At 38.4% G+C, this 27,354-nt stretch overlaps 1 protein-coding gene across 3 annotated transcripts in view; it reads right to left on the bottom strand.

Annotated features, from left to right (window-relative positions):
* PDS5B (PDS5 cohesin associated factor B) overlaps positions 1–27,045 on the bottom strand; it is a 109,220-nt gene extending 82,175 nt beyond the window's left edge. For all 3 annotated transcript variants that reach the window (XM_061374428.1, XM_061374430.1, XM_061374429.1), the window contains exons 1-3: positions 26,900–27,045; positions 5,245–5,370; positions 1,715–1,918 (exon numbers count right to left, since the gene is read on the bottom strand). In XM_061374428.1, coding sequence (XP_061230412.1) covers positions 1,715–1,918; positions 5,245–5,352 — 312 coding nt within the window. In that variant the 5' untranslated portion in view covers positions 5,353–5,370; positions 26,900–27,045. The remainder of the gene's footprint in view (positions 1–1,714; positions 1,919–5,244; positions 5,371–26,899) is intronic.
* Positions 27,046–27,354: the final 309 nt, after the last annotated feature.

Below are 27,354 nucleotides of genomic sequence, written 5' to 3'. Positions count from 1 at the left end.
GAAATTATCTTTTCTAGCACTTAATTTTGCCATCTTTAACTTTGGTGCTAAACATACTAGAAGAGACTTCATAGCTGCAGTATGGATAAAATATTAAATGCTGGGTTAAAAGAGTGCCAAGACATAACCCAAGAGGAAGTATTCTTCCTCTTACCTCTGTCATAAAGCGGAGGGAACTCTTTGACATTTGTATCAGAGCTTGTCCTGCAACCACAAAAGCTGTATTCAGAGGAAACAGGTCTGCAAAAACCTACCTCAGTAGCCCCAGGCAAAGGTCTCTATTGCTTGTCCTTTCTTTATTTCTCAAAATAGGTTTAGAAATTCCGGTCAAGAAATTGAATTCTGAAATCTGTACAGATTACAGAACTGAATGTTGAAAGTGACGGTTCCTAGTCTGTTCAGAGCTCTGGCCAAGTAGTAGTATGATTACACTGCAAGTTTGAGATCAGTAGTATAAACCTTCCAATACGATATACTGCAAAATTTGAAACTTAGTAGCATTTAATAGATGAAATTCAGTACGGAAGAATATTGTAATGTTAGCCCAACACAGAAAGACAGGAAAAACACACCAACAAACTCTAAGCCTAACAAGCAAAGGAAAACATATACTCAAACCTGAAGTAGAAATCAGGATGCCTCAAAACCAGGTTTAGAATATAGCACAGCAGAGAAAGTTAATGTTTGTCTCCAGTTGAAGATGGTATAATCAATAGGTAAGGTAACAACAAGATACCGTGTAATTAGAGGTGCAACTATTCAGAATAAAGAAAAAACATCTAACAAATCCCCAGATATCACTCCAGTATGTCTGGTACTAAAGGATTTACTACAGTTGAAACTATACTGTTTGCCCTACATATGATGCCCTTCTGGTGCAACCACAAGATCAGAAATTGATCGATTTCTTCTTGAGTGATAACAGATATGCCTTCCACCACAACAATCTTTTTATCCTACTATGGAAAAAACAAAAACCAAAACAAAGTAGTACATATTTTTTAATGTTATTTTTTGTCTGCAGGATTTTCTCTAAGATTAGGTTCATCACTCTAATCAGACTGTGTAAGGGAAGTGCTTCAATTTTGAGTCTGAAAGAAAGTTAAGATTTCTGTTTTTAAAAGTAAAAAGAAAACAACAAAACCACCTAATTTTATTTTTCTGGAATAAATGGGGCAGATCTGTACTGCCTTTTCAAACCTGGCATTTCTCTACCAACCATCTCCATCTAGTGGGATCAGAGATGTTTGTAATTGCAGAATTTTCCAATTCAAATGAGAAATCATCATCCTCTGTACAAAAAAACATTTTCCTTGTTTCAACAGAGCCTTTAAGAATACAGTAATCATTTTTTCACAGTTTAATTGTAAAGAGCAGAGGCATTTTTCCAATTGAAGGAATTCGCTATCTTGCAAGATATTATGATAAAATATATAGGTGTGTCAATACTTCAGAAGTAATAAACCACTATTTGCAAATCCCTGTGGCAGTTGCATAAAATATTAATTTTCAATATAAATCCAAAACTCTACAAATTATTGAAAGAGGTACTACATATCACTTTATCCAATGAACATTTGACCTGAACAAACAGCCCTATCTCAGAATCAAGTTAAAACTTTGAATTGTTCAGGCTGAACCAGAAATAAAGAGTTATAGTCAATCATACCAATCATTCAAACCTGGTGTGAAAAGAGCGATTAATTCAATTTACCTTTAGTTTATCCGGTGAAGTGTATGGAGCTTCAGGAGCATAAATTCTGAATATATCAGCAAGACAACATGCTACCAATAAACGTACATCCTTATCAGGATGCTTGAGGAAAAAATCTGAAGCAAGATGTAAAGCAAGATTTAGGTAGAGCTCCTTTTCTTCTTCGGAGTCCTGGTCCATATCCATGAAAGTTTTCACAACCATCTAAAAGGGACAGACAGACGTCAGTACATAACATTAAATACTCTGCATAACAGGGTCCTCACTGAAAGTTCCTTCTCTGGTTTTGTGCAAGTTCTAACCAGAAACATTATCAGCAATGCAGTAGCACTTATCTGCATAACCAGTGTCTTATTTTTCAAGATAAAGGACCTAGTCAGGTCCTCTATCGTCTCAACACACAGTCTCAAGAGTTACTGAAAAAGCCTACCTGTAGTACTTTATATACCTTTCTGAGAAACCATATAACCAAAACTCCAAAACAACAGCATTCGCTGTTGTAGCAATTCCCTGCAAAACTTTGAAAACAGCAAAACTAAGGGAGAAAGAAGTATTTTGAATAGAAGTATTGAGGGTTACAATTTATTTTTCTTCTATTCTCTTTTAATTTCAGTTTTTTCTCTTCTAATGCTGAGAACAAGTTTCCTTCCCAGAAGCAGAACATGCACTTTCAGCAGAACTATATATAATTCCAGGGCAGCTCAGCAGCATGCATGTTCTAAAATGCCCATGAGTATTTATTAGGATCCAGCAGACTAAAGTTATGGAAGAAAAAGAAAAGTCTGGGGCACCAAGTATTTAATAACCTAAACAGAACAAAAGCAAGAAAAGCCATAGTTAACTACTAGTCAGTCATAATTTTTCTATTCAAAAAACTGTTTGGAGGAGAAAATTATGTCTTTCTCCAATTCCTTATTTGGATCACAAAAGCAGAATTATTTTCAGGAGTTTAACTCTTGTTAAAATCAACAAAATAAAGACAATTACAAAATCCTGAAAATTAAAGTCAAGACTCACATTTATTTTACATTGCAGGGACAGATATTTTTGAAGAATAATGATGTCAGTGAAGTTCCTCAAAAACAAAATAAAACAAACCAAAACCCACCCACGAACTCTTTCACTTTGCTATAGTTTGTTTTAGTAAAAAAATGTATCTTTTTTTCCCTCAAATTCACTATTATCGGTCAGGTAGCAACAAATCCTACTTTAAAAAAGAATAAACTTCTGCATAATTAGGATCACCGCAGCTGTAAGATTTTTCAAGCATATGAGAATCCCTTACTGAAAGGCACAAAAGGCTTGCGCGCACATAAAACATCCACTGTGAGAAAAAAAAAGTCCTCTTCAGTCCAACGCAAGATGAACCATTTGAAGTGCACAGGTGCCCTTACAAACTTAAAGTGATTTAGCAACCAAAATTGTTTTCACTTTTCTGGAAAGTAGTTAGATTTATGTAACTAGAAAGGAAATGAACAAACATTCCGGCATCACAAGAGTTCATGCAGCAAGTATGCTTTTTGTCTACTGTAGAAATGAACTTCCATAGTGGTCAGGACAACAAAAATCAGTCAGCTTGCATCCAGAGCAATCTGTCACAGTGTTGAAGAAAAAACAAAGAAATCCAAGCTAGTTTTCCTAGCATTCCTTCATAGCTTCCCACAACGCAACAGGTTAGAGCATTCCTGAGCCTGAAATCAGAGGTAGACCACCATGATTAGTATTCCTGGAGCTTCATCTTCCAAATGTGGCCTGTATTTCTTAACCCATTCAATTTTTTCCTACCTTTTTCTACAGTAATAAGATTCAGAATTTAGTCATACAACTTATGGAAGAGTATATTATTAGACTGCTGGTGTAGAACAAATGTATTTCATCAGTTATGCCCTTCTTCTTGTATATAAGAGAAACTCTGGAATAATGTTTTTCTCACGCTATTATTTTCAAGTGTTTATTACCTTCTTTCTGACTTCAGTGCTAGTTCATAACTCCAACCATTTAGTTTATATCTCTTTTCCAAATCTACTACAATTTGGAGATATCATGGATCAGAAAAGCACAATATTTGAGGGAAGTTATGCTAACACACAAATTTAATATGCATATTTTCCATTTTATTCTGGAGGTTTCTCTATATAAATTGTATTTACATAAATAGATTGTCATTAACAAACAGCAGACTCTTTACTTCTGTAAATCAAAAACTCCACAGAAAAGTGCTTCTCCCTAATAATTAGCTGAATTTGGCAGTCAGGGAAATGAAGAGGCTAATAGTTCACTTACTTATCAACTACTGTTCTTTAACATCTGAAACTGTATTTATACTGTAGGTCTATACACTTGTGGTGTAGTCTAGATCATCCAATCCTTTATAAAAGAAACACCTTCTCCCTGCCTATGTACCAATGAATGAACAGCCAGAATAAGCCACTGACAAGAAATACAGGACATCCCACAAAGAACACTTCACCCGCAAGAGATCAAAATGATGGAGTAGAAGGGACTAGACATTCAAGACCAAAAATGAAATAAAACTATAGGAGAAAAGTATCAGTAAGAACTGTGTATATTTTAATAAACTTAAAAAAAAAAGGTACACAAGTGCTAATAATTTCTTCTGTTAGGAGTCATACATATGATTATAAATGTCATGTTCTACTCAACATCATAGACTTTAGTCAGTATACTGCAGTCTATCATCCTAACTCCTAAAGCACAGACAGGTTGCTGAGGGGAAGGGGAGAAAGAGACTCCCTTGTGTTTTGGGGTTTTACTGCTTTTTGTTCATTTACCAGTAGTTCTAACTAATTTAAACCCACTTCTTAAGAAAACAAATGCCAAATTAAGCTCTTCAGCTGTTAGAATACTTAAGGTTCCTCTCCCACATTTGCTCACTCCTGTTTTATAGGGTAAGCCCAAGCTGCAAGCATTCCTTCTGCACAATACTAACAGGCCTGCCTTTTCGTGAGAGTACATGTGTAGATAAAGAACTGTGGTAACATAATTATCCCCCAGATCTCTCCATAAGAGTTTGGCCAAATAAAGTGATCAAGAAATTGAGGAGACAGAAATATATACCATAATCAAAGACAACCTTCATTATGATACAGGCTAAAATAATAAGAATAAAGGGTTTTGTAATCAACCCAAAAGGCACAAATCCATAAATACTGAGGTACCCATATTGTTTCCAAAATCACGACTGGCTTTTCATGTTTTGTAGTGTTTTCTTCTCCAAAAGTAACAACTTACTGTAGGAGCTGAAATACAATTTAGTAAGTATTTGAAACTAATATGGCTTATTTCCATTTGTGACTTTTTAACTAATTTAAACATTTTTAGACAAATCACTTGAAGAAAGTGGTAGCAGGCACAACAGGCAACAATTTCTTCCTACTGAGCACAGAAAAGGTAAAGCCCAAAGGAAAAAAATAAGTAAATAAACCTTGTAGACAGAAAAACAGAGTAATAGAATCACTGATGCTGCATACAGGAAACTTGAATTTGCAAACAGTTACTTGAATACTAACCTTTAGCCTTCGTACCATCTCTTCTTTAGATATTTTATCAGAGATTTCTTTGACTCCAGGAGGATACGTGATTTTTCCATCGTTGGCTCTCGTCTTTGAATGAGCCATGATTTCACAATTTTAAAACTGTGGAAAGAAATTAAGAAGTCAATGTGCTTACTGGTTTACCTTATCTGCCTCATTTTCACAAACAAAATCCAATTAGAAATATAACAAAAAAAATACAAAGAAAAAATAGACAAGAGATTTCTATTGTTTTCAGTACTATATATTGTGGTAGACAGCAATGGTTTTGGTATTCAGGTAGATCACCCTATACTACAATAAAACTTCAAAAGCACACAGCAGAAAAAAGCTGAAACTCCTCATTCCTGAATGTATTTGATCTTCACACTTAAAAGACGCAATCAAGAATCTTATCTTATTGTATGAACTGTTTCCACCACTTGATAATAATAAATCCTAGCCAGCTTGGATTTTTAGACTGAGAACAGACATCTGAAGTGGACTTTGTGTTTTGCAAACAATTAAATAGAAAACAATTTCTCCTAAAGCCTAAACAGCAATGCTGGCAAAGTGTTACACATAACTAATTTTAATTTGCCAATACTGACAGACAAGCAGCAGCCAGAGAATAAAGCAGCGACAGGAACAGAGCAGACCAAATGGAAGTCTTTCCTCTATGCCACAAAGACAAGTTTCTAAGCAAGACTGCAGATAAGTAAAGGTATCTTCTTCCTAAATTCCAAGTATAAAAACATCTCCATTTCTCAGTCCCTTTAAACTGATGGAAATGCAGGCTGCCACCTTAATCCACCCTAAGTTATGAAAGTTCCACTGCTGCAGAAAAGGAAGCTGAATTGAAAGTTTTACTTGCATAAAAGCATTTAACACAAAAGACAGTGAAAAACTAGATGGCATGTGTTGGCATAAATTATTATTTTAGGAATAGACTCCACCAGGACAGCTTCAAGCCAAAAATGTACCAAAGGCAAATAAAATTTCTTTGCCATTGCCTCCATATTTTTATTTATTTTAAAGTTTGAGAAACTTCCTCACAGTCATCACTTTCCTGAACTGTGAATTACAAGTCAGTTATTTTCTTCCTTATGACCTCCAATACAAGGCGTGCCTATGTACACTTTGAACTTCTCAGAACTGTAATATCAGAAATAAAAATCAACCAGAATCCACAAGAGATGGGTCAGAAGCACGTTACATAACAGGACGGTGTAACCTGCCATAACTGAGACTTTCTGGCCCAAGCTATGTTATGCAATGTACTTCAATACCTACACAAAAGTCAACGCAGTTTCCGTCATACCCTCTGTACCTACATGGCAGATGAACTAAGAGGTATGCACATGAAGTAAAGACCATAAGAAAGCTGTGATGGAACACCTCACTGAAGTAACTGCTTCTAATACTCCCAGTAAAATACGTTGCCACCTTTATTGCCACTGCATTTCTTAACACACTGTCATGATGTTAAGTCTAGAACTTCTCAAAGACAAACAGAAGATTTAACCAAGTTCACTCTTGTTGCTGTTTGACACAGATAATTCCATTCCAACTTTCAGACGTTTGATGTCATAGCTAAATTCATTTTAACAACTCATCACAGCAGAAGGGAGTCTTGCATCCCTTAATCCGATAATATGTAAAAGCATCAAATGCTTTGCTGGACCAACCAAACTCGCCAACTCAGAAAAACAAGCCTAATTCTTTTTGAAAAGCATGTGACAAGCATCAAAGCTAACTCAAGGGAAAGAACAGGAACTAAGGGAACCGGGGAAACAAAACTTCCCTTTCCAGTGGTGGATAGCTGTCAGATCAGATCAACTGCAGTGCAAACTTGATTAGAAGATGATGATACAGTCCTATTTGGAGCATATTTTGAAATAATTCAAAGACTGAATCTCCTATTATGGTCAAGTTGAACTGTCCAGCTCATACGTCCAACTGACATGCAACCAAGCTTTTAAGCTTGTGTGACATACAAAGTCTGCGTTTGAAATTGGACATCTGTATTGTATTTACGTAGGAAGGTTTTATTAGCATCCCTTGGTTAAGGCCCACATTACGGCAAAGGGAAAAGTACGAAGACGGAGTGGAAAGACAAAGGGTGACAAATTGTCCGCAACCCCTCTTTCTTATCTCTCCTGCACTGAATGATGTGGAAAGGGGAACATAAAAGAGTCAGAAAAGGAGCGATGTTTAGCGTGGAAAGAAGGGGGGTTGGGGAGAAAGTGGTTTTAGTGTTGTCTTTGTTTTCCTCCATCCTGCTCTACTTTTAATTGGCAATAATCTTTACCAAGTCAGGTCTGTTTTGCCAGTGACTGTTACTGGTAAGGTATCTCCCTGTATTTATCTTGATCCATAAACTTTCTCATCTTATTTTCTTTCCCGTTTTACTGAGCAGGGGGAGTGAGAGAGCAGCTGCATGGGTGCCCAGCAGCCAGCTAAGGTTACAAAACAGGGCACATAACTTATCCCTCTCAGAAGCATAGAAATCACTCTATAGAAACTAATTTTCTATAAAATTAACACATCTAATCTTAATAGGACCAAAAATAATTTTTAAAAAAGGTTCAATTAAATAGACTATTACTTGACCACAACAGGCAAAGAATCATAAATAAACTTTTTATATACTACAAATTTGCAGATCACTCCAGAAAACTTTTCAGGATGGCTTTAAACTGAAAGAGGGTAGATTTAGATTAGATACTAGGAAGAAGCTCTTCACAGTGAGGGTCATGAGGGACTGCAATAGGCTGCACAGAGAAGTTGTGGCTGCCCCACCCCTGGAAATGCTCAAGGCCAGGTTGGAACTTTGAACAACCTGGTCTAGAGAAAGAGGGGCTGGAAGTAGATGATCTTTAAGGTCCCAAACCATTATTCTATGAAATATACATACCAAATCCAGAGAAGGGAAATTCTTCGTAAGTTTCTTTGAGATTCAACAAGAAACTGAGCTGATGGGTTGGTATGGGTTGGGGTTTGTTGTTGGTTTGGGTTTTTTTTTCTGGTTTTGTTTTGTTTTTTTAACAACTGAAACTTCAGCTCTTCACAACATTTTCAGAAATCCAGTATTATTCCATATACACAATTGGAAGGCAAAGAAACAGGAAATGCTCACATGAATACCTTTCTTCAGGCAAGAAAACACTCCAGATACTAAGATGCTTTGCACCAGCCTGAATGGAAGCCTGTTACCTGATCAGTAATATGTGCACTGTTTCTGCTCTTACATGAAGACAAAAATTGAGATAATTCAACAAATACATAACAAATACAAACATACTCATAAGAAACAAATGCTAATCCTAACACATAGGAATAAAAACCATGATTCAATCAGCTTTTGGTTGTATTAAGCAGAACAAGCTCAGTGAAGTCTTTGAAAACTACAAAGAAAATAAACAAATCTTAGAATCATAAAATTATAGAATAGTTAAGGTTGAAAAGGACCTTAAGATCATCAAGTTCCAACCCCCCTGCCATGGGCAGGAATACCTCACACTAAACCATATCACCCAAGGCTCTATGCAACCTGGCCTTGAACACCGCCAGGGATAGAGCATTCACAACCTCCCTGGGCAACCCATTCCTGTGCCTCACCACCCTAACAGGAAAGAACTTCCTTATATCCAATCTAAACTTTCCCTGTTTAAGTTTGAACCCGTTACCCCTTGTCCTATCACTACAGTCCCTAATGAAGAGTCCCTCCCCATCACCCCTATAGGCCCCCTTCAGATACTGGAAGGCTGCTATGAGGTCTCAACGCAGCCTTCTCCAGGCTGAACAGATCCAGCTTTCTCAGCCCATCTTCATACAGGAGGTGCTCCAGTCCCCTGGTCATCCTCATGGCCCTCCTCTGGACTTGTTCCAACACTTCCATGTCCTTTCTATGTTGAGGACACCAGAAATGCACACAAGTGAGGTCTCATGAGAGCAAAGTAGAGGGGCAGGATCACCTCCCTCAACCTGCTGGTCACGCTCCTTTTGATACAGCCCAGGATACGGTTGGCTTTCTGGGCTGCAAGCGCACACTGAAGCCTGCTCATGTTCATTTTCTCATCGACCAGCACCCCCCAAGTCCTTCTCTGCAGGGCTACTCTGAATCTCTTCTCTGCCCCGCCTGTAGCTGTGCCTGGGATTGCTCTGACCCAGATGTAGGACACTGCACTTGGCATGGTTAAACTTCATAAGGCTGGCATCAGCCCACCTTACAAGCGTGTCAAGGTCCCTCTGGATGGCATTCCTTCCCTCCAGCGGATCAGCTGAACCACATAGTGGTGTCATCAGCAAACTTGCTGAGGGCGCACTCAATTCCACTGTCCATGTCAGCAACAAAGATGTTGAACAAGACTGGTCCCAACACTGATCCCTGAGGGACACCACTCGTTACTGCTCTTCAGCCGGACATTGAGCCACTAACCACAACTCTGTGTACGGCCATCCAGCCAGTTCTTAATTCACTGAGTGGTCCATCTATCAAATTGATGTCTCTCCAATTTAAAGACAAGGATGTCATGCAGGATAGCTTAAGCTAATTTAGCATTTAAAGTATTTATTCCACTCCTTGTGCAGAAGAAGATGATAGAGTAGGACTTAAGATATCTAGGCACTGCTGCTTTCAACACAGAAACACCAGAAGCACTGTTGCAACTATAACCATAGAATCATACAATAGTTATGTGAAAGGCTTGACATCAGGAACCAAGAGCAAGTCTGCAGGAAAAATATATGCCTACAAAAGCTTGACAAATTAAAAACTAAATTGGGGGGGGGAGGGGAGGGAGGGAAGGGGGAGAAGAGTATGCAAGAAAGCAGTACAAGAAAAGAAATGGAGGAGAAAAAAAGAAAGAAGACAAAATATACACTCTTCGTACAACGCTAATAGGAAAATTAAAGCATGGAAAAAGCAACAAAAATGGAAGTTGCGGTTACTGGACATTAAAATAGGATAGATTGAATTCATCTACCTCCTGTGACAAAAGTTAAATAGAAAGATAATATTTCATGAGAAATTATGATTATCAGACAGCCATGAGGAACATAAACAGAGATAATTATTAACAAGTATCGTTGCCAAAATTTGGTCAAACTCAAAATGAGTAGTTCTGTACATAATTAGCAGGACTCAGTAGCTATTCAATCCCAGTTAAGTCTACTGGCTACAAGACTGAATATTAAAAGATTCAATATGAGGACAGTTTCTGTATAGTACAGAATTGTGAGTAATTTAATTACACACACTCTACTTGCTCAATAGTATAAAGTATGAATTACAAACATGCAAATAAACCATGGATTGAGATCTTGCATATTAAGTACCTATGCAATATAGTTAATGGTCAATAAATATCATTACAGGATGTTAAGTCAATGATCTAAAAGAGGACTTAAAATACAATTAAATGGAGTGTGGTCTGTTTGGATGACTGTTCCCATTGCCTATGGTGACTTAATTAACTGTGCTAATCATTAAACAAACTATGCCTTAACATACATGAAGTCACATCTCAACAGTACTTTTTCAAAGACCCTACATGTGTCAAAAGCAAGCTTTAGCAAATCAATTCCTGTATTCCTTGCAAATCTGTCTCCTACCTTACTATTTAAAATCCAGAATCCAAACATTAGGACACAGAACTTTCACTGAACTATATATAATTACTTATGTAGCTGTACCTAGAGATCACTATTTTTTAATTAGGTATACAACATTTAAGACCTATAAATTTGACCTATGCAAATATTTATACTTTTACATCTATGTTTGCAAGACATTTTACAATGAGCTGCTGGGAAGCACACTTTCTTCAGACTCACAAAGCTATTGGAAGCCTAAGTGAATTTAACAAATTGCTGGCACAGATGAAAGTTAGAATGTGTAGAGACTTAAAATATACATGTTTACACAGTTCATATCACTCCAACAACAGGAAAGTGTAGCCAAGAAAAGTATTTGCAAATATTCAGAGAATCACAGAATCCCAAGGGTTGGAAAGGACATCAAAAGATCATCTACTCCAACCCCCCTGCAAAAGCAGGGTAACCTAGAGTACATCACACAGGAACTTGTCCAGGTGGGCCTTGAATATCTCCAACATAGGAGACTCCACAACCCCCCTGGGCAACCTGTTCCAGTGCTCTGTCACTCTCACAGTAAAGAAGTTTCATTCATCAACCTGTTCTCCACAATCAAGCAGGATGACCAGTGGCCTCTCACTGTCACAGGCTATTCTATTAGGAATACAAGGACGGTTTAGAAGAATCAAGAACATTTTCCCTAAATTGCCTCAAGGGAGTATTGCAAAGAACTCAAATCTTTTTCATTTCATAAACCACAATACAGAGTTCACTCCAAGGCTGTTATTCTGTCAACATGCTGTTTGTCATGTCTCTTTCTTATTTATGTCCGTTTTTTTTATTTTTGCACCCTCAGTAGGTAACATCCCTGTACAAATACATATAAAGCATTATAGATACTCCAAGAACACTACTCTTGCTTCAACAATATAGCATGTATGAAGAAACTGGTTAAGCTGTAATTTCCACAAAAGATGCCAGAAGGTATTCTGAAGAGATTACTTAGTGATTTACGAAGTGCAAGAGGCAGGTATCTTTCTACTTCAGCAGGACTATTAATAAATCACAAATAACTTAATTATTTAAGCCACTCACAGAAAAATCTTGCATCCTGGTAAATTCCTGCTGTGTATAGCTGATTACAGCTGATCAAGGTGAGAAGTTACTTAGGTGTTAAAAGACTCATTATGTGTCACTAAATTAAATCTATTTCTATCATATATGTACTGCTAAGGAGTTATAACTTGGCTATTAAAAAATTAAAAAAAAAAAAATTAACTCCAAGCTGAAACTTGGCAGTTAATTTTCTGCTGTTGAGTGAAACAGAAAACTTTAGTGCGAAGGACCAAATGCACTCATGAAAGCAAAATAATTTTTCATACAGATTCACTGTCTAGATGAATGCTTTCCATTCTCTTTTAGGAATGTTTTATTATGTTATACTCTTTACTTAACTATCATTTAGCATTATTCATGGTATTAAGAAAATGTTAGCCTCCTATTTCTGTATGGCAACACTACACGTAGTAAGGACTGATACAGGAAAAATTTAGAGAAACCGCTAATTAAAGGTCTCCTGGAATAAAAAAAAAGATATCTTAAGGCAAAAGTAACACTTTCAGCCTGGCAAATTATGTGAAAACTACTGAGGTTTGCTACAGAAGTCTCATCAATGGCAATCCTGTGACAGTCAATATGTAAGTAATAATGCCTGTTTGAACTAGGAAATCCTATTTTCAACCTTCCATTAGAAATAGAGCAAAGCACATTAAGTTTCTTTATTAACATATTGAGCAAACACAGTAGAAAACGAAATGATGGGCAGGCCAGAATTGTGCAAGAGGAGATACTTTAACTATGTACAGAGGATCTGGAGGATTCAGGAAAAGAACACAGAAGAAGAACGAACAAAACATTAAGACAAGCTACAATACAAAAGTCAGCATATGCCTGATGAAAATCCTAAAGCAGCTTACATGGAGTATAGCACTCCTAGTACTCCTTGCAATCAGTTAGGAAGTGATCCCAGACAGGTGCCCATTTCTGCTGATAACATTTTTTTCAAACTTCATTATAAAAAACCAAGTGGACAGTATTCAGTACCAACTTATCTCAGCATACAGCTTCCACCAGTGGTTTTGCAGACACTTGCAGCTTCCACAAGATACAACTGATCCAACTTGTAAATTTCATCATTTTTGAGATGTGGTTAAAAGCAAAAACAACAATAAAATTGCCCCCCTTTTTTTTGCCATTTATAAACAGCATTTCCACTGAAATATAATCAGATTAAGAATAATAAAATAACGAACAAACCAACCCACAAAAAAAACCAAAAAAAAAGATGAGAAACTACATATCAAAATTCACTACTAAACCAATCAGCAACCTAAGAAAACCTAAACTGCCCTGTTATTGTGGGATCTCAGCTTTCAGACTTTTGCCCAAGACAAAGTAAAATGGACTGTAGACATTACAATTTCTGATTTCTGTGCATGGCTGCAGGAAAAGAAATGACAAGATAAAAATTGGAAGACTACAGCAGAAGATTCTGACAGGGAAAGAAAAAGGCAAAAACACAATTAACCAAAGAACTACAGGTTAAGATTTTTAAAAGTGTAATTACTTGTTTTATAAAGTGGAAAAGAGTGTAGGCTGACAAAATATGATGGTAGCTGAATAGACATCTGCAATATATTTGCCAGTTAGCCAAACAGTAGGGAAAACATCCCGCCTCATTGCTTGCTAGGTGGTCATATTATGTAAGCAAACCACATAAAAGCTTAAAAAAGTGAAGCATATAAGCAGACTATGCCCAGACCTCAGTGTTTAACACTGAATGCAAAGGGTGTGAAATAACAGAATTTGAAATATTGGAAAAAAAAAAAAGTACAGCAAGTCATTCAAAGTGGCTTGCATTTCATTCTGATTGGACAGAAGCATGACAGTTTTCACCTAATTCACTTACTAAACATTTCCAGTCCTGTACCAAGTAATTTATTTTGTTCTAGAAAAATTCCTTAAAGAAATAGAAAAAGAATGCATGGAAGGAACTGCAGATAGGCAGGATGTCATTATACTCACAAAATCAGAACTGAAGCATTGTATGTACCACTTGGCTGTAGAGGATTTTGAAAAGATAACACTTTTCCAGTCAGGAGGAGGAACAGGGAGAAAGGCAGGTGTAGAGAACACACGTAAGTTTCATTAAGTCTGAGAAAAAGCCATTAATTTTTTTATAATGACCTCACATATTGAAGGTCAGTATCAAACACTGTGAAATTCAGCTACATTAGAGAAGCTGCAAATATGTCTTGGTAAGATTCCTTGGTAGTCTCCATTAAAAAAAAAAAAAAAAAAGGTTTGAAAAACTTTAGATACTTCTACATCCTGTGTAACAGACCTACAGTTGAGTGTTATTAATTCAGTCACATCCGAGAATAAATCCAAGATCAAGTAAACTTAATGTATCACAAATCAGAAAGAGCTGTCTAAAAAGATGCTAGTTTCCTTGTTCTCTAGAATACAAAATATTAAGCTAGGGAAAGAGTACTCTCTAGTGTAAAAGTATAATAGCATAGTTTTTGCCCCAAAGAAAATTTTACCAAAGCTTCTGAAAAGCCTCACGGTATGCATACTCTCAACACTCTTGAATAGTAAAGCCTACAAAAACTGTCTTTATTATGTCCATGCCTTGACAGCCTATACTTCAGGATGATTTCAATAGGATTTGGGAAAGAATGCAGTCAAAAAAAAAAAAAAAAAAAAAAATCTAGGGTCTACAATAAGGGCATGGTCTAAACAAGACTAAAAGGTCACATTGACCTAACTCAGGAAATTAGACCTCTCCCATCCTTCTTGCTAATGTTGTGACTGCAATAAAACAAAAAAGTTAACTCAGTTGTTCATACAGAAGATTCAAACTTATCAGTACTAAACTGAAATGCAGGTATTTTGTGTGAAGGCACACTACTTTGAAATAATACTGACAAGATTTGAGAATAAGGCATGGTAATTATTAAAAATGACACTCATGGAGAATTATGCAAAACTATAAACCTCACAAATGCCCGTTCAACAATGGTGGACTTAATGAAGATTTATTTCATGTATTATCTCACCTTGACATATTCACCTGTCTTCTTCAGAGGATGCCTTTGAGATGCCCTGCCTTTCTGGTGCTGATAGGAAATGTGACATACAAATTCAAATACATCTGTCAAGTGATACACTTGTAATCTTGTCTATAACTCCAGAAAAACAAAGAGTGTAACTCTGAAGTATCAGCTGAGACCATAAGCATAAAGTTCTGGACATTCTTCAGCATTTCATAAACCAAAACCAACGAACCAACATGACATGGACCAGTGGCAGGTTAATTCTGCTTCCAGTCCACCACATGAAACTGTCACACACCAATGTTATCCATGCAGGTGGCTTTCAGAAGGGTAACATAGGTTCACAACGTTCTGTCTGTACATTTGAGCTATACGATACTGAGGAGAAGTGAAATTTGTCCCCATGGACCCTCTTATTAACTATTATTGCACCTGGGAATCCTGCTCTCAGTGCTAAATTTAGAATAAAAACCCCTTCTTCTATCAAGAAAGCCAAATGCACATACTTGGAAGACCAAAACTACTCCCTAAGTCATACCCAGTCAGGATCCTCCAGCCTACACACACAACAAAATTTAGGTTTCACAAACAACATCACATAAGTTTGTAATCCTACAGGTTCTGATTCTGCCAACATTCAAAGACAATGAATGCTTATATTAAATTGACACAAGCAGTGCACAAATAAAGTCTCTGTTCTGAAAGGCACAAATTGCAAGCAGAAATGATTTGGAGTTGTACACAATTCCAGCATGGTGGTCACAGGCACTGTCCATGCCAAAGGAACAAAACCGAGCTTTAAGCTGTTTGTCCCTTTGACTGGGGTGCAAAGAAATTTTTGATAGTACTAAGTAAACTCAAATGACCCCTTAGTAAAAGTTGTAAGTAGTAATCAAAGCCCTCAAGACAGGAAAGTTGTACCACAAAGACAGAATTGAAGCCAAACGGCCACTGTAAATAAATTTAAAAAGAGGAAAAAAGATTGCACTTCAATAGCTAAAACAAAGAGAGATGGGTTTGCAGGTGTCAGAGGGAGAGGAAGTACTGCTACATACTAATGATTAGGCATCAAAAAATATATTGCAATACCCTAAAAAGTCAGCTGAATATCCATTTTCAAAGAAATCTCAGGTAAATGTAATTCCTGCAGCAACTGCTAACAGGTACATTTAATCAGAAGTTACAGTGCCTATATTTATGAGCTTCACATTTTCAAATCAAAGCAACTGCACAAATACTATCTGAGAATTCAGGAACCAGTATGGCATGCAAAGCTTTTAAAAGGTATCTAAAAACTAAAGTGAAGTACATTTCAATTTGAAAAATTTAAATCAATTTGAAAAATTAAAGTGTAGTACAAGAAAATAAAGACATCGCTGTCGCTAATAATGCAGAGCAAAAAAGTAGTACGGCCACTACAGCTGCACTACTTTGCTATCAATAGTATTTTAAGAGTTTAGGAAAAAACCAGTGTGCTAAAGTAAAAATTTTAAATACTGGCATAAATGTAACTTCAAAGGTTATCATACTACCCTGGGACAATTTATGTTTGATTAGACTGTGATAAAACAATCTGCAGTTTTCTTGCACCAAAAAGCATTTATTATGTAAGCAATTAATTGGAAATCTTGGATGGATGCAGAGAGAGATCAGATTGTCATGCAGTAAAACACTGAAATAAAAGATTAGAAAAATGTTGCTGTATAAAGACTGCATTTGAACGCCCAAACAAGAATATATGCTACAAGTCTGAAAGAAAATCAACTGTTAAGAAGAATGAAAAAAAGGGAGCTGAAGGCGGGTTCCACACCTGGGTCCAGGCATAGAAAAATCATCACACTGGTCCTATGTAACTTTAATTCTAGACAAGGTACTTCAAAACAAACAAACAAAACCTCACAAAGCCAAAAATCTCAGTATCTAACACAGATTTTAAAGTACTGGCAAGAACTTCCTTAGAATACTATGTACAGCTACCAGCACCTATCATCAAGATAATTTAAATAGAAAAAAGCACCCCTGAAGTCTACTACATCAAGAGGACACAACTACAGAGGTGACAAAAGCCAGTCAGAAGGGTAAGTGAAAAGAGGCAGAAATCACTATAAACACCAGAAAGACTGGAAGATCCTACCCAAAGAAAACAAGCCACCATAAGACATAAGCTCATAGATAAACAGAATCATAGAACAGTTTGTGTTGGAAGAAACCTTTAAAATCACCTAGTTCCAAACCCCCTGCTCAGAAAAAGCAAAACTGACATTTAGAGGAAGACTTCTAGTTTTTAAAATAAAGGTTTTTAACAAGTTTCTGAAGCAAAATATCCAAATAGAATATGGCACAACTCAGTCAGTATGCAAGAGATCAGTACCTTGCTGTTGTAGGCTACATGAATAGTTATGTGAAAAAGCAGACCTTTCACTCTACAAAATACTTTTTATCAGAATCACTAGCAAACGACAGATCTTTTTAACAGTACCAGTCTAAGAAGAACTAACAACAGCCTAGGTATAAATTTTAACAATATCACTCATCTACAGCCCTAATTTGGGCACAGCCCTCTTTCAGCAAGAAAGCTACTCTAAGATCTAGTAAGGCAAAAATTATTTGTTTCCTTCCTCCAGCAGTCCAAAAGGTATGGGAAGAAGGAGGCAGGAATTATTATTTTCCATTACAATAACTATTTTCAAAAAAGCATAACAAAGTCCTTAGAAGTCCAGGTATTTTGTATTACTAATTTTAGAAGGCTAACATCTGTAGTATTTATCGATACACATGCAAGAATGACATGGAAGCCATGGGGAAAATAAGGAGAACATGACGGAAAGCAGAATACAACTACAATGGATAAACATTAAGTACAAATCTAGTTTAATCACTGTATTGTCCCTTGGGAGAAAACAATACTTGTTACTACTTTAGTATACACCTCTGAAAAAAATGCCTTATCGAGCCTTAATGTGAAAGCTTGTTGAGTTTTGGTTTAGTTTGATTTGGCAAGGAAGGGGAGAGGTTTCTTGTAAGAATTAAAACAAAAGAATTCCAAACATGAAGAATATGAGCATGCTACTACAGAAGCAAATGAGTATTTCATAAAACTTCACAGATGGACAGCCAACATAAAGCTGCTTTAGTAACAAGGCAGGATTTGTACACATAAGCGAGCTGCCCTTCCATTCCTAACTTCATATATAATGTCAAAAATCACAAAATTGAATGTCTTGCACCCTACTGCAAATGATCCAATACAGAATTACTAAAGATCAAAACACAACACATTTAGGTCTTACAATTAAATTCATCCCACTAAAGAAAGCATGTGTATTGCCCTGCAAAGTCAGATGCTGTGCTAAGCAACACTGCATTCACTCCTAATACATAAGATTTATAAACAAACATTCCTCTTATGACAGCATACAGAAATGTTAGTACCAAAACCATATTCTGTTGGGTGTTTCACAAATAGAAGTTGGCTACCCAGATGGCTTGTACTGGGGTAGCTTTTTTTTCCCCATCTAACTAGAACATTTTTATTCATTTTTCTCAGAACTCTAAGTGACAGAAAACCATAGACTGCGAAAATGATTGTGCCCCTGGAGACACAGGAAGAACCCATAATTGTGATTACAAAGCACAGATTAAATGAAAACTTACTACACAGTGAACTAGGTGCATTTGTGGTAGGTTTTTAAGACCACATGACTAGAAGAAACTTCAAGCAAGAGTGTAGTCATCTGCTAACATACATGAACCTAACACTGAAGCTGAAGACTCTTTTAACATTTCAATCTGCAAAGTCTTGTATCTCTACACACAACCAACATGGAAGCTCTCTTTGCCAATAAACTATTCACTCCTGTAACAACTTCTAATACGGTTACTCATCCCTTGTAACTACCTTATCCTTGTGAGGTTGTGTTTTCACAGAATGGCTGAGGAGAACCTCTGAACATCACTTGGTCTAACCCACTTGCTCACAAAGGGCTGCCTAAAGGTGGTTGCTGAGGACTGTCATCTAGACGGCTTTTCAGCATCTCCAGGATGGAAACTGTGCAACTTCCCAGGGCAACTTGTACCAGTGCTTGGCCATCATTACATTGAAAATGTGTTGCCTGATGTTCAGAGGGAACCTCCTCTTTTAGTTTGTGCCTATGGTCTCTGGTCCTGTCACTGAGCACCGCTGAAGAGAGACTCCATCTTCTTTGTGCCCTCTTTTCAGAAATTTATATACATTGAGTCATTTTAATCCTGGCTTGGTTACAAACAGGAGTGTTTGTACTATTACAGCTAAACCAACCTTCCGTGTAAGAAATTTTCAAACTCTGTGGTTTGTTTTCATTTTGGAAATTAATGCTTCATATTTAGTTATCCTTCAGTTGCAGCTTATCACTTATATTAGGACACACGAAGATGAAATGAAGCTGCATCAGAGAAAGTTCAGATTGGATATTAGGAAAAGGGTCTTCACTGAGAGGGTATTCAGTCACTGAAACAGGCTCCCCAGGGAGCCAGGGAACCCCAGGGATCATAGCACCAAGTTGTCAGAGTTCAAGGAACATCTGGATGACCTCAGCCATATGGTTTAGTTTTAGGTAGTCCTGTGAGAAGCAGGGAGTTGGACTCCATGATCCCTTGGGGTATTCTATGACATACTCATTGCACAGTGGCAGACAAACTGTGTGCATTGGTGTATAGGTTACACTTTCACTAAAGGCTCAGATCTGTGCTGATACGTATTAAGGACACACACCTCATTCCTTACAATAACCCAATACCACCCCATCCCCCAAGAAGGACAAAAATCTACCCAGGAGAAAAATTCTAAAGCATGTCAGCATTAACAAAAGGAAAAAAAAAAAGGAACAAATCAAAACAACAAAAAAAACCTACACAATCCCCACAGGATTATGCTGCACAAATAGAAATAGTTAGGACATAAGTAACACCTATAGGAGATAAAAGTAAAATCACTCAGCAGAAACTAATCTTTCCTCATTGTTAACAGGACGGATTTTGCAACTGAAAGGTTAAAGCATTAACAGACACAGCTGCTTATACTTGTATACTGTAAGTATACAATCAAGACACAACAGTTCAGAGAGCTTCCACATATTACTTAATCTGCATTCAATCAGCTCTTGTAACTTAGAGGTTGCCCTCTTTTGATTCCCATGAAGTCAGAAAGTTAACATAGCCAAACCTGACAAATGAACACCTCTGGTAAATCCTGCTGACAACTGAATCCACCACTAATCCACCTGTCTGCTCAGAGCCAGATGTTGCTGATTCTTTAGCAGAAAAAGCTGGAATTGTCTACACCTCAGCTAGATTCTCAGCTCAAGAGAAGTCCATCTTAATTAAGTCTTTAAGACAGAAAGCTCAGCTTAGAATGGAAACAGCTGAGGCATGGACACACTTCTAACTCCACTGCAGAGACTAACAAGTTGTATCAGACAAATGGAGTAGAAAGTTTAGGGGAAAGCCAGTCAACCAAAAGCAAAGTTGAAGGCGTGAACAAACCACAGCCTCCACACACAACAGTTAGGAACCTCAAGGAAGTAGGATTTACTTGGACAATAAAGGATTGGAATCAGAAGCTTGAAAAGGTATAAGGACTAACTAGACGGTGAAGTCACTCTCTAGAGAAAGAGAGAGACTGACAAGAGCAGCAAGATCAGCTACAGGTGGCAGAACTCATTCCTTCCCAGGCTTGCAGTGCAACATGCAACCATCATGTTGCACAGATCTTCTACCAGTAACAAACATTTACAAGAATTCACTGAAAAGCTCTTGTATCTCGTTGCACTTACTTCTGGTTAAAAGAGAAAAACTTACTGCTACTACTAGCATTCCATCAATTAGTAGTAGCTACACAGAGCTGAAGGTTATGACCTAATGACTCACAGGAGCACATCCATACAGTCAATTTGTAAAGTTTGCTTAAAAACAAAGAGCAAAAGTATGGAAATAGTTGCAAAATCAGTTAGTATAAGTTAGGAGGCATTAAGATTCCTTATACAATATTAATGAGAATAAGCACAAAGGAGATTATTTGCCTGATCGTCCACTACCTTTTTCCATGCCACAGGACTTTCTCATTCAAAGCAAAGAAGCTACTCAACTTTTCTCCTTGTAATTTAACATGTCTCCCTTATTACACCCTATTTGAATCATGCTCTGAAGAGACTTAATTTTCTAGTGGCCTTCTGTACAGGACTCACCATTGTAACATGCTAGTATGCCATAAAAATTAACTTGTTTCACAACACCGTCACAAAAGCTTTCATAAAAACAGCTATTCTTCCCATATTACAGATGAGTAACCTGAATTACAGAATGAAATTTAAGAACTACCCACCAATTTTGTCTGCACAGTTGAAAAACTTTAGGACACAACTTCAAAAGTACACCATGTTATCCAGTGCTGTGTCCAAAACTAAAACTTCTACTGACCCATGCAGAAGTAGTCATGGTCTACAGTCTGTCTCCCAGGACATAAACGCACTACTAAAAAGCTCTTGAGGAAAGTTTGATTGAAACAGACTTATCTAGGATCACAAAAAACTGACAGAATGAAAAGAACTGCAGTATTCCAACATGATGTTCAATCATTCAAACCACTAGATATGCTTTCCCTTCCCACAGTTCCCTGTCAATTCATTTTGCATTTCCCAGCTTTCGAAAAATATGTCAGCCAACTTTGATACACAGCTCTAATTCCTAAATACAGCCAGTTGAAAATAATTATATATAAGTCATAACTAAAGGCTAACATAACATGTATTTATGAGGACAGGAATTAATTAAAGCAGTTTCCTATTTTTAAGAAGAAATTACATTTTGAATATTGTTTATGGCATTTTTGTATGCAATATAGAAGATTAATGGGGCAATGACCCATTAAGAAATAAAAAGCTACTCTAAACATACTCATATATAACACTGTACAAACAACCTAATGGATAGATTACCACCAGAAACATTTGTAACTTGGGAAGACTTTCAAAATACTTCAAGTTCTCAAAGTACATATATACCACTCTTTAAACATTAGCACAGAGTATTTCTTTCCAAAAACTGCACATGCATTAAAATCTCTGTTCTTAATTCCTTCAGTTACAGAAATGCTTCCAAGAACTACAGACTGCATAAACTAAGCTGGGCAAATGGAAGATAAACGCTCCCTCAAAAATCTTCAAAAGAGTTTATCACTGGGCTTATCCGTTCTTTCTTCCATTTCCAAAAACCAGGAAAGTAAAACGTTACAGCCTTATTCTAACTAGTTCATACTTTCAAGAAAAAAACAAAGCAATGCAAACGTTATTACATACCATGAATTGTGTCTGCAGTTTGCCTCCTTTAACTTTTGAAAAGCACTGGGCTTTCACAAACTAGCGGCACAAAAAGCTGTAGCTTCTGCCATACATTTTGTTTCCATGTACAGGAAATCGTAATGAAGTACACACAATGCTTCATGCTGACAGTATTGCACCTACAGTGAACTGCCCACCGCCTCTGTAAACTTCCCTGAAAACAACACTTTCAGATTTTAAGTAGATAGATGCACAGGCGGGAAGGAAATCCCAAAATACAAGAAAAGTTTTCCATGAATTAACTTCTGCTCAATTCTTACAAATGACATCTCAATTCTTATTTGTTAAGAACAGAAACCCAACACACATGCAAAGACTTCCTGGAAATCTGATTGTCTTCATTGAAACTCTACATCCAGGTAACAAAGCAGCACTAATAGAAATGAACAGTCAGACTCAAGGTGGGGGGAAAGATTACATACAAAAAGTTCTGATGTACTTTTTAAGACTTCCTTGTGAGCAGTATGTTCACACTCAGGGTGGGTAACTAGATATTTATTTTTTTTTTTAACGAGTATTTCCCCCCCCCCCCCTTTCTAAGACTTTCAGAATTCTGATTCTTGATCTTGAACTACAATGTGGATACACAGGGGATGTCTCAGAGAGAACCAGAGGCTGCTTTGATAGAAGTTGTGGACAACTAATGGCTCTACATGCACAAAAGGTGGAAAGCCTCACTCAGCAGTTACTTTCTAAGTGATTAACAATTAAGTTTTAGCTCAATCTAGTCCTGTTTAGAAGAGCTAGGAAATGTAGTTTAGTTGAATATTCAACAGAAGCAATTAAGACAATAACATTTTGACTGCTAACTTCATGTCTTTTTTGACCATTAAAAAGAACGCAAGTGAAGCATCTCATTTCAGCAGCAGAAGCATCCACCAGGGTTTCTAATTAAGTCAGAGAAAAAGTACACACAGTTAGTATTGTCTGGAATCGACCTTTAAAGAACAGGGTCTAAATTAGAAAACCCCAGATGGGGTCCTGATCCCTGGTTACGGTACTACCATATAAATGGTGACAGACACAAGATGATTAGTACAAACATGCCCATCTGTTCCCAGTGAGGTATGGCGCTTCTCTCAATTATTATTTCTTGAAGCATATTAATACCAAAGTTGTCATGAGCTGAAATAACAGAGCTAAGATCAGGCAGTATAACCCAAGCAGAATAATGCAGAATGTTTTCTGAATGCGTGGGATGGGAAGTGAAAGAGTAAATTCCACAGATGGGGACAAAGTACTGGAGGTCTTAATCCTCAGAACCTACTCCAAGAACTTCCTCACACTTTGGGAAAGGTTGAAAGGTGGCACATGCAGCGACGGATAGCAATAACCTTTAAAAAGAGTGGAGGTGTTACCATTCTAATTCTTAGAAACAAAGTTAAAATATTAGTTGTATTTCATTGAATTGTTTCAAGTTAGATGTGTTACAGTAAATATTCATATTAACAGCATTTTTATTGTGGAATCCAAAGTGTTCCAAAGACTTTCTGAAATAAACCACTAACTTACTGAAATTTATTATTTTCAGCCATACACTGCACTTCTCATGTAATTAAACATCTGAATTAAGCAGGAAAAAAAAATATTTAAGTTTTCTACAAGACTACATTCAACAGAGGAGGTCACCAATGGAAGAGCAGTATGTATGTCATTTACATACATGCACAGTCTTAACTTTAAGGTGTTCAACCTCTACGAATGAGATATTACTGTTGGTTTTAAGCATGTATTTTGCAGTTCTTTAAAAGCCCGCACACGATTCCTTCCAGGGTCTGTCTGCTGCTCAAATAGTCCAAAGGGTCTACGAATCTGATAAATCAACACAACACTTTACCACTAAAGATTATCACACTAACACATCCTTTAAAAAAAGTTCTCAGTTTTCCACTACCAGCTAGTTTCAAAACTGACTGAAAGCCTCCGATATTCTCTCAGTCTTTATTTCAGGTTGCAGTATTCATGGTTTATGCTATGAGCAAAAACACCATTACTGCAGATACTTGTTAAAAGGAGTATGATACTGACAAGTGGTATCTTTACCACACACCAGAACTACTTTTAGGCTCTAATAAGGGAACTTGTCTGAAGGTAAGGGTGAAGATTAGGTCAAGAAATGGGAAGGTATTTGGGCTAAGTAATATTAAGGGAAAGAGATGCTAAAATGAAACTGGTAGGGAAAAACAATGAGTTGTAGTATCCCATTTTCCTCCATTTCTTGGTTTGCATGCTTTTAGGGTTCTGCTTCACATTTTCTTATTCATTGCTCCCATGAAAATCCTCTTTGTGCAACAAGTAGCCTTTATCACCTGTCCACATTCAGGCTTAAAGAAAAAACATTTACTCAAAAAACTTTAAATTAAAAATCCCATACTAAAAGACTCCTACACATACCCATACAACCTTTTACTCTTCTGTATGTTATGAACTCTGTGACTGAAGAAAGACAGGAAAAAAAAATCACAACCTGATAGCCTGGTAGAGAGCAATATATCCCAAAAGAAAATGCATCTTTTGATCTACAGGAAGTAACAGAGTCTCCTGTTCTACAACCAAAAATGGATAATGCCTGAGGTCATGCGATATTTCATTACTATGCTTTTCCAAATGCTAGCAATGACTGTTTTTATATTTTTAATTACAGCTTAATAATGACTTAGCTGACTTGCTCAATTCAAGTCCACAAGTATGCTTGCTAGGTACAGTCAAAACCCAACATTCACATGGCACACAAGAAAAAAACAGCATACAAGCATTACACACATTATGATTTTCTGTTCTTATTTATTTAGCTGTTTCATCAAAAACTGAACTACAGCTTATCCAGTCTGTATAGTAACTAGCAAAGGGAATGCAAGAGGCACAGAAGCAAATACTACTGCATAAGAATTATAAAATAAAATAAACCCATACAAAACACCACACACAACCACACACCCCCACACCTCACAGCAATTAAGTACTACCTTGCTTCAAACAGACACAAGACATCATGCAAGTACTGAAGTACTAAATACTTTCCCCAGTAGTGCACGCTTTCAAATGCCTGTGATGAACACACACCTCTGTTAAACTATCTTACCTGATTGTCACTATCAGTTTTCTTTTAGGGTGGTCTGAGCACAGCATACATGCAGATGTTTCACATCTTTTTGAGGCATTACTTTACACAAGTAAATATAATACCGAAAGCATAGCTATATTACATACAAGACACACCAAGCAAAATGTCTATCCTATGAAAACAACAGTTCCACTAGCTTGGAAGGGGAAAAAACCTGAAGGAATGCATGTCATCTTACCCCCTTCCCAAAATGTGATTTGACACCCACTTTCAACTATAAAGCCACTGACATTTTCAACGCTCCTATTCCATCCCCAGCAAAGAGAAATCAGTTACAGCCGAAGCACCTACCCTGCAAGCACAAAACAAAGACCAACACGAGAATACTTCAGCAGTTGTGTTAAATGGGAAAACAGAACGCCTAACAAAATAACCACCACTCTCGGCAAGCGACAGTGCAGAGAGCAAACATGAAAGTCAGAATAAGACTTGCACGACAAAACCCAGCCCTGCCGGAGCTGCTCTGCTGTAGTTTAACGTTCCGGGATTGTTCAGAGTCATTAATTGTTGATTTGTTTTGAGGAGCAGATAGTGATTTATTTGCCGCGGGATGAAGTTACAGACCTAGATTTCTGACCAGAGTCTCTCAACGTAAACAAATACATAACCTATAAATTAACCATTCTCCATCTGGCAATTCAGACGTAAAATTCATAGTTTTTCATATACCAGGCGGCAGCAAACACTCCCCCCCGCTTCCTTTCCGAGCGCTTTCTAACAGAGCCTGATGCAAAGTGGGAGGGAAAAAAGAAAGGAGGAAAAAAAAAAAAAAAAAGCCAGCATGAAAGAACGGGCTCACACAAGTAGGGACCTACCGAATCGAGGTCCTCAGCGGCAGCCAGCTCCCGCCGGCTGAGGATCGCTGCTAAGTGCAGGGCGGAGAGACCGAACCGGGCAGTATGGAGGGGTCCCCTCGGCGATCCCCGGCGAAGCCCGAGTGGGAATAGGCCGGGTGCAGCGGACGGTGGAGGGGCACCGGCGGGGCCCGCGATCGCTCACAACGGACAAGCACCCTCCCCACCCCCCCCGCCCCGAGGAACCACCGCCGCTGAACGCGCGACACCGCCCGGCGGGCCACCTGGGGGGGTGAGGGGAGAGGGGGTGACCCCCGGGCCCCCGCGGCGCACCCCAGCCAAGGTCACCCCCCCGCGGGGCCCCGCCACGACCGGGGCGACGGGGGTGCAAAGAGGGGGAGCGGCAAATTTAATTTGTGACGCCGGCCACGGGGAAGGGGGGAGGGGAGCAGCGCCGCGAGGAGATGGGGAGGGAAGGGGGTGCTCCGCAAGGGGCCAAGGGGAGGTCTGCCTCCTCCCTGCTCCCTGTCCTCCTCGATCGCCGGCGGCGGAGCTCGGTCCAAGCGGGCGCCCCCGCCCCAGAGAAAGGAAAATGGAGAGGAGCCAGGGTGGGGGTAACGGCAACCAAGGTGCCGGGTTCCTTACCCCGCCGCAACCGCCTCTCCTCGCTGGTCCCAGGCGGGTCCGCTCCGCGCTGCCGCTGCTCCAGGCTCGGAGAGGAGCTGCCGCCGTAGCCGCAGCCAATCGCCTCTAACCCCCTCCCCTTCCGCAGCTCGCCCCGGTCCCCCTGTCGGCTTCAAAATGGCGCCAACTTGTCTCTGACTGCTCCAGTGGAACCGCCGGGGAAAGCGAGCCGAGCCAGAGCGGGACAGCAGCGCCCCCTACCGACCCTCGCAGCCACCACAGCGCGAGCACTGGCCAAGTTAGCGGTCACAGGGCCCGCAGCCATCGCTGCCCTCAACGGCGGACCCCCGCACCCTGGCCCGCCGGGCAGCCCGGCCCTCTGCGCAGCCACCACGGGAGCTGCACAACGCCGCTAGTGGGCGATGCAGCTGGGCGGGGAAGAGGGTGTAAAAGTCATAACCCCTCCCTAAGCGTGC

The sequence above is a fragment of the Neopsephotus bourkii genome, unplaced genomic scaffold (genome assembly GCF_033783945.1).
Source record: "Neopsephotus bourkii isolate Nb327-2 ecotype Australia unplaced genomic scaffold, CSIRO-AGI_Nbou_v1 NB_1638, whole genome shotgun sequence".
NCBI classification, from domain to species: Eukaryota; Metazoa; Chordata; class Aves; order Psittaciformes; family Psittacidae; genus Neopsephotus; species Neopsephotus bourkii.
The sequence above is the reverse complement of the archived record's forward strand: the minus strand, read 5'-3'. Positions and strand labels throughout refer to the sequence as shown.